The sequence below is a fragment of the Nannochloropsis gaditana genome (assembly GCF_000240725.1).
Source record: "Nannochloropsis gaditana CCMP526 unplaced genomic scaffold scaffold1008, whole genome shotgun sequence".
Taxonomy (NCBI): domain Eukaryota; class Eustigmatophyceae; order Eustigmatales; family Monodopsidaceae; genus Microchloropsis; species Microchloropsis gaditana.
In genome coordinates, this window is record NW_005802945.1 from 493 (window position 1) to 8,830 (window position 8,338).

At 57.5% G+C, this 8,338-nt stretch overlaps 1 protein-coding gene across 1 annotated transcript; it reads right to left on the bottom strand.

Moving 5' to 3' along the window:
• Positions 1–6,387: 6,387 nt before the first annotated feature.
• Positions 6,388–6,526, bottom strand: NGA_2001410 (uncharacterized protein; the record flags this gene model as incomplete). The annotated part of the gene is made up of 1 exon (XM_005852694.1): positions 6,388–6,526. A coding segment is annotated over one exon (139 nt), but the record flags the coding sequence as incomplete, so codon positions are not given.
• Between the last annotated feature and the right edge of the window lie 1,812 nt (positions 6,527–8,338).

Below are 8,338 nucleotides of genomic sequence, written 5' to 3' on the forward strand. Positions count from 1 at the left end.
AAGGGGTTGGTGGCGACCCCGTTTGCGTGCGAAAAGGACGCCAAGGAGGTGACTCGGTACATCCTCAAGTCGCGTGGAGCTCAGCTTGCGCACCTCCTCTCCACATGGGCCAGTGCGGTGTACGAGGTTCCCTACCAGGCCCTGGCTTCTCTCCCGCCCTCCTTCCCGGCCTCCTCCTCCCCCCCGCCTTCACCGTCCTGGGACTTCCCCTCCATCACGCTCGAGCAATGTAACGTGCTCAAGACGCGCCTTCCGTCCCCCCTCGGCAACTCGCTGGCCGCCCTGTGGACCCTGGTGGTCAAGGAGACTCAGGACGAGAAGAAGAGAAAGTCTGCCATCGCCCAGACGACCCCGGGCCCCACCCTTCTACGCCCAGGGCTCATTCCAAGGGCAGCGGGACTGCTTCCGCCCCCTTGGTTTTGGAGCAAGTCAGTGACTTGTACCTTTCGGAGATCGCCCCAGCGCTGGACTTAATCCCCCGTACATTGGACAAAAAAAAAAGAAAAAAAGATGTTGCAGTCGCGGAAGCTGGAATTGGTATCGGAACTGCACCAGAGCGAGTCCCCAGCTGAGATGCTGGCGGTCGGTCTGCAATTGTTGCTGTTGGGAGGGAGGGAGGGAGGGAGGACGGGAGGAGGGGGAGGCGTCTTGTTCGTGACGCGTTCAGAGGCGGAGGGTGCGCTCGTGGGAGGCCTATTGCCCCGCGGGCTGGAGATCCTATCCAATGCCCTGCTGACAAGGAGAGAGGGAGGGAAGGCGAGCCGTAAGACGGAGGTTGGGTGGAAGGAGGTGGAGGGTCTGGGGAGAGCATGGAGAGAGTACGCAGCTCTCAAGGGAGACGGGCCGACGGGGCAAAATCTGGCAGTCGAGCTGCTGGAGGCACAGAGGCGGGTGAAGGAGGCGTTTGGACGGAGTACGGGGAGGGAGGCGGGGGGTAAAAGGGAAGGGAGAAAGGTTTGATTCGAGAAAGATCTCAACGGTGATTGATGAGACCGAGTGCGGGCCGGCGTCAGGGGAAGAGACTACGTGATGTGCAACTGTATATATCGCTGTGCTCTGCGGCGCCTTTTTGATAAAATAGGCGAGCATCCCGCGACACCGCCTTGAAAGAAAAGTCGGCATTGCGACATTCGCTCACAGGGCTCCGGAGATATCTCGTCTCGGCGAACGTCTGACGCGACCATTCCCCTTATAAAATACCCCGCCCCTGGAGCATCCTCAGCCCATGGGCACAATTTGTTCTTTCAGGTTCAAGAGCACACGACCCCGTGGTCTCTGTCCTGGGAAGCAGAGATAGCATAAATCAAAATTCTCCTCCAAACCACCTCCCTTTCCTCCCCATCCTCCCCTTTCGTCGTCATTCAGTCTTGACCTCTCCTCTACTCAGCCTGTACACAGGTTTACACACGGCCCTCTACCTATCGTCCTCCTCGACCGACATGTAGCTTCCCCCTTCGTGACTGCACGGCCCGCCTACCTTTCCCTATCCCTGCATCTTCTCCGAACCTCCCGCAGGTCTACCACAATCGCACTGATATTATCCATCGACCCGTTCATAGAGGCCTCACGGCAGAGCCTTTTCGCTGCCTGCTCGAGGTTTTGTCCGTGGTTGGTGACGATTTGCGCCGCCATCTCGTTGGAGAGCACATCCCATAAACCTGTTCAGGGGGGAATGTGTCAGTCTCAGCCACGTCTCTGAAGCGCATGACGCCGCCGCTTTCTCCGGACGCGCTTCACAAGCATGTGTATTTCACAGGCCTACCTGCACATCAGCTTACCTTCGACCCTCGCATGCATGACTAAGGGAAAGCGTCCCCCTGCCCCACGGCCACAAACCCCTCTCCCCTGCCCCACACCCCACCCCACCAAAGCACGCACCATCGCTCGCCACGACTAGGAAGTGGTCCTTCTCAGTGATCTCCCACTCCGTTACCTCCGGCTCCGGCGTCACGTACGGCTTCAAATGCGCGTCCCCTATCGCCCTGGAGACAGCCAGGACTCCCTCCACCCGCCATCGACCCCAAAAGATCACCTTCCCTCCCAGCCCCGTAATCCGCTCCAGCTCGTCCGGCAAGGACGGCTTGTGGTCTCGGGACAATGGCACCACCCGTGCGCCGCGCTGGACGAGTATGGCCCGGGAGTCGCCTGCGTTGGCCACAAAGAGCTTGTCGCCTACCACGACAGAGACCAGCGCGGTTGTTCCATCCAATCGATCCGTTCCTGCCAGAGCCTGCGCGAAAGCGGCATCGGTTTGTGCGAACGCATCTTTTAAGGCTGATTTCGTTGCCATTTCCCAATTTTTTTCGCTTTCCACCAGGTAGCCCGGTAATTCCTGGGCGCAGAATTCACTGGCAAGTGCCCCCCCGTGGCCATCGAAACAAGCGTACAAGCTCGCATCCTCCCTGCCGCCCAAGCGGCCTCGGAAGCTGAGCCGGTCCTCCATGTACTGGCGGCCCCCGGTTTCGGCCCAATGGGAGCAAGGGAGGTGCACTTGATTGGGTTGTCTTTCCACATCCGTCGGGCTTGAGGAGTACGGGACCGGATGCCCGGCAGTGGAGGACAGCGGGCTCGCTTTTGCCCCGCATGCACCCGCCAAGTACCAGCTTCGCCAGCCCCCGCTCAGGCGAGGAACGGTCGGTGCGCCAGACATGGCGGGATTGGATCGGAGGAAGAGGGAATGCACCAGGGTGAAGAGGATGCGTAAGGCGACGTAGAGAATGGCAAAGCATAGGAGCAAGCCCAAGACGTGCGATCCGAACGGAAGTGAGGGCGCGTCTGGTATTGTAGACGCGGAGAGGGAGGGAGATCCCTGGTGCGCCCCCATACTCCTAGAGTGGATGAATTTGTGGTTGAGATGTAAGAGAATCTGCGCTAGGATGGGATTAAAATCCCGCACGGCCCTTGTAAAAAGTAATTTGCCCCCCGAAGAAGAAGGGGAAAACTGTTGGTGCGTGCAGAAAAGCACCGTTGCCTGTTTGGATGATTTATCATGGTCTTCCGGAGCCTAACCCTGCCAGACGCAACTTCACCTTCCTGAGCTTACCTAAAAATCTGCCTTCCGCAGAGAGATCCTCTCTGGCTAATCACGTCCACGCGATCAGATTGATTGCAGGAACAGAACCCATGCTCGCTATCCTGTAGCCCTGTCCATGATTAGAAGCGTACGTGTAAGCACGCGTGTCCGTCTCGGTCCATTACCATCCTTGCATGGCCCAGGGGGGTGCTTGTTGAGGTTGGCTTCAGGCTTGTCTCTCGCTTCTCGCGATTTTCGTGCCAACCCCTGGGACCCTCCCCCGTGGGGTTCTAGGAGAAATTTCCATGGAAAAGCGTGGATGCAAGGCAAAAGATGCCTCGCAGGTTGGTAACGTGGGGAGAAATGTGCCGACCGCGAAGGTTGTGGAAAGTGAAGGGCGTTGATGGGTTTTTTCCAAGCTGTGTCATATCGGTCTTCTCGTGCCGCGTCGGGAGATCTGATCGCTTGCACAGCGACCTTAGCAAGTATTCCTGTTTCTGAAAATCAAAAATCGCTCGCGAAATGGCAAAGCCTTACCCCATTCCTACATCAATGTGAGGAAATTATGTCTATGGTTGGATTGATTTTCATGTTGTAGCAAACGTGGCGCTTATCGGTGGTATAGGATCCCCCCAACCAGCCTCCTCATCTCCTTGACCTGAGTGGGCCTGAGAAATAGCAGTCGTTTTTTTTTTCCCCAAACCACTGTCCAAGTTTTACATGGCAAGGATGACTAACTCGCGTATCTTTTTCACCGAAATTGAGGGGTGTAAGCCAAGTACTTTCGACCACATGCTACCTGGGAGCGCGTCATACTTACCTTGGACCACCCTGATTTTCCCTCCATTTTTCTTTTTAGGACCAGTCCGGCCCCTTCCCCCCCTTTTGTCATGCCACGGACAAGTCCATACCGTACTCGTGGCGGTCGCGTCGTCAAAAGCACTGCCAACGTCAGTAGCGGCGACGGCAGCATCACCTCGACGACCAAGCCTCGTGCCAGCAGCCGGCGTGCGACCATTGCCGGCCCCCTTGCCTCGCCTGTCACCAAGAGAAGCCCTGCGCCCTCCACTCCCACGTATGAGAGTCCAAGCACCAGCAAAAAGCAAAGCAGCGCGCGTAAAAGTGCGGGTGGAAGTCGCAGCAAGGGAAGCGTGAGCAAATGGGCCGTCCTTTTTTACGCTCCGAACGTGATCGGCTATGTCCGTGTGGCCGTTACCCTCTATGCCTTCTACCTCGGTGTGCAGCGTAAGAGCGACTGGAGGTCTGTGGTGAGCCTGTACTTCCTCGCGTTTGCTTTGGATGCAGTGGACGGCTACGTGGCGCGCATGTGCGGCCAAGAAAGTGGTTTCGGGGGCGTGCTGGACATGGTCACGGATCGAACCGCTACCGCTGGTTTGGTCATGTTGAACTTGGTAGTAGAGGGAGATGAGCTCCGGAAATTCGGGTGGATATGCCTGTGTATGCTGGATATTGGCTCGCACTGGTTCCATTGCGTGGCTGCCGCGGGTGCTCATCACAAGTCGGAGGAGGCGACCGCCGGGAAGAACGCAGTCTTGCGCTGGTACTACGCGTGCAAGCCTCTCTTCTTCGCCTGCTGTCTGGGTCAAGAGGCCTTTTACCTGATCAACTACATCCAGAGAAAAGGAGGGAAGTTCGGGGGGATCGCCATGCCCTCGTGGGTGCCGAGGGAAGTGGAAGAGCTTCTCCCCACCACAGTGGAGGGCTGGCTCGCGTCGATCACCCTGGTCTTTGCCACCATCAAGCAGGTCGTCAACGTCGTTCAGCTGGCCTCTGCAGCTGTGACACTGGCGGAAGCAGATGTACAAAAGAAGAAGCTGAAGGCGAGTAAGAAATAACAAAGGAGGGAAAGTCAGACGCAGAGTTTTGGATCGGAAATGAGACCCGGAAGTACAAGTAAGATACAACCGAAGGACAAACAAGACGGCAGAATGTAAAACAGCACCATTGGAAACACAACCCTATGGTTTACATAGAAGCTCAATTGATGGAGAGAAAGAGATTATCAAATCGAGGTAACGGATATTTAAAGCGACTGAGTGACCGTTACGAAGGATATTTTCTACACACAGGCGCTTTCATCCGCCGGATTTTTTCAATACAGAACAGTTCAATTAAACTGAAAATCACGTGTTAAAATATCTGCAGGACTCGACTGTGTTGTCGGTATCTTTTCGATGCATTTTTGGTTTTATATGGGATGCTTCTTTTAAGTACCTTCGGTTCCTCCCTCCCTGTCTTCTTCTCCCTTGGTAGCAAATATGCTACCTCCTCCCCCTGCTTTCACAAAGCGCTCCTCCCTATCGTGTCTTTCCAAAACTTTAAGGTCTTCTTCTGTGGGGCCTTGGGGGCAAATTCCTGAGGGATTCAGGGGGAAGAGCTTCCGAGTGAAGGGGGAGGGGAGAGGATGACGACGTGAGAATCAGGTGGAGACACCCCTGTCCCTTCCTCCCTCCACCTCTCAGGCCTCTCATTTTTTTCTTGTGGATACTCCCTCAGCCTCCCCTCCGGATCAATTTGCCTCCTACCTGGACGAAATAGCTTCGTATCAGCGCTGGTATATCTACCGTGGTCCGCACCCCTGGGATTTGATATACCTCCCTCATCCACTGCGTCAAATTCGGGTAGTCCGCAATTCGCTTCCCGGCACATTTGAATAGGGATGCATACACCGCGTCAAACCTGATAACGGTGGGGAACAAGCGGACCTGCACAGCCGGAGGTCCGGGAAGGGGAAAGCAGGGGGAGGAAGGGGCAAATGAATGGATGAAAGACACGTCCGTAATGCATTTCATAGAAGTGCTGGAATTAAACGTGCGGAGATGCTGGAGCGACAGACAACCTGAAAATCCTCCTCTTCGCGCGTCGCCCCCCCCCTTGCCCTCTTCCCCCCTCCTCACATCGGCTTCCGTGAGGACATCTCCCGCCAAAAATCGCTGGTCCGTCAAGATCGCTTCCACGCTCTCCAGGCCCCGGAAGACGTCTCGGACGCTCCGGTCGTAGGCAGCTTGGGAGGTGGCAAAGCCACAGCGGTAGACACCGTTGTTGATGAGCGGGTACACCCAGGCGTTGATCTCCAGGATGCGAGGCCGCAGGGAGGGCGGGAAGAGATCCACGTCAGGGTGAGTCTGTCCCGGGGGGGGAGGGAAGAGGTTGAGGAAGCGGAGGAGGTCGCTGCTTTCGTTGTTGACGATCCGGCGGCGTTTAACGTCCACCAGGACGGGCGCCGTGCACCGGCCGGTGTAGCCCGGGGCGCAGAGGTCGTACACCTCCCTCAAGTCGCGGCACCCAAAGACGGGGTCGGCGAATGGAGCTCCCGCCTCCCCTCCGCCGCCTTCTCCCATCGTGTCGAAGGCCCAGCCCCCCCGGGAGGCTCTCTCGGGGTCGTCGATCGCGTAGGAGTAGGAAAGTTGGGATTGGGAGAGGCCGCGCAGGGCGTGGGCGAGGGTGAGTCGGTGGCACCAGGGGCAGGCGTTACCCACATAAAGATGGTAGCGGCCTTCTTCCAGGGGAAAAGCGGGGGAGCCCAGCGAGTCCGTGAAGGAGTACGTCGGGCGGACATATTCACCGTCTTTGCCTTGAGGGGCGAGCTCGGTCATCAGGATCTGGCGCGGGAGGGAAAGAGGGAGGGGAAGAGGGAGGGAAAGAGGGAAAAGAGAGACCACGGAAAAGCGGTGGACAGAGCCTCTCATCAAACGAGAAGGACAAGGTACAGGTGGGAGGGAAGCTGGTGAAAGGAGGGAGAGGGTGGGACATGAATTTATGTACAAATATAACGAGGTGGAGCGGAGCGAGGGGACAAAGTGCACCTTCCAGAGCATGTTCCAAGAGGTCCGCGCCGTCTTGACCAGAGCCTTCTGGGAAATGAGGCCGTTCGTCCATTCCAGAAGGCGAAGGCCTTTGTAGGAGGGAGGAGGAGGAGGAGGCGAGGGGGGAGGGGCGGGGGAGAGGGAGAGCAGGCGACGACGTGGGAAAGGGCTGGACGGCAGGGTGAAGGGGGTGGTAGGACGAGGGGAAGGGAGGAGGAGGAGGAGGAGGAGGGAGGAAGGGAGGAGCCGAAAGAAGGAGCGCATCTCTGTGCGGGATGGAAAAAGAGAGGGAGAAATGAACGTGGCAAGTAGGTGAGGGGAGGACAGGACAGAGGTAATCTATAGACGAGAGCTGGCGCGCAGAGGAAAGCAACGAGTGCTCTCGTGAGAACATGCGCCGCACCAGCCAAACTTCGCTTCGCTTCGTCTCCAACGCCAGGCACACGCTTGACGGTCCTTATTTCCTCGCTTCGCCGCGGGCCACCTTCTGGCATTCCTCCTCCTGTCTTACCCTCCCTTCCTCCCCCTCTCCCCCCTCCGCCGAGCTCCTAAGTTCAACTTTAAATACATCGATCCACTCCGTAAGCTGCCCAGCCCGGGGGCTAAGCGTCATAAGCTCTCCCCATCCCCAAGACAAGGAGGGAATATCGTATCGTATAGCCGGGCGGGACCCTACTTGCCCTCCACAATGGCTTACTCCCTCCGGCCATCGGGGCGGACGCATGACAAACAATGACCGTAAGGGAGGGAGAAACCTCCCTCCCAGACCTCCTACTCCATTACGATTCCTTATATTTCTCTCCCTGGCGGCCCTTCTCCTTCCCTCGTCATCCCGTTTGCGTGTGATGATTCGGGAGGGCCATAGGCAGCACGCCCTCCACTTGTCGCCTTTTCACACCTCCCACCCTCTCACGTCCCTCCTATCCCATCACGTCCTCGCTCCTAAACCCTAACCCCCTCCACCAGACTTCCTTCCTCCCCTCCCTCCCTTCTTCCCTCCCTAATCCTCCGGGGCAATCGTGACGAAACGTGGCAGACTTCCTTCCTCCCCTCCCTCCCTTCTTCCCTCCCTAATCCTCCGGGGCAATCGTGACGAAACGTGGCAGACTTCCTTCCTCCCCTCCCTCCCTTCTTCCCTCCCTAATCCTCCGGGGGCAATCGTGACGAAAGTGGCCTCGTTGGCAAGGCCGCATGTGTTGTTCTTCGAAGAGAGGAGGATGTGCCCGTCCTCGCCCCACAACGTCGACCAGGAGTTCCGGACCTGAGGAGGGAGAAAGGGTTAGGGTAAGGGTTAGGGTTAAAGGAAAGGGGGAGGGAAGGGAGGGAGCCTTGGCCGGAGCGGTAGGACATTGGATGGCGAGGACGGGGGCAGGGAGTGCTCACCACAAAGTAGGGTTCGGGTGCCTCGTCGTTGTAGCCCACGATGTTCACACAATGGTCGAGGGCGTCGTAAGCAAAGCTGCCACACGCCTCTGTCATGAGCACACCCTGCAGGAAA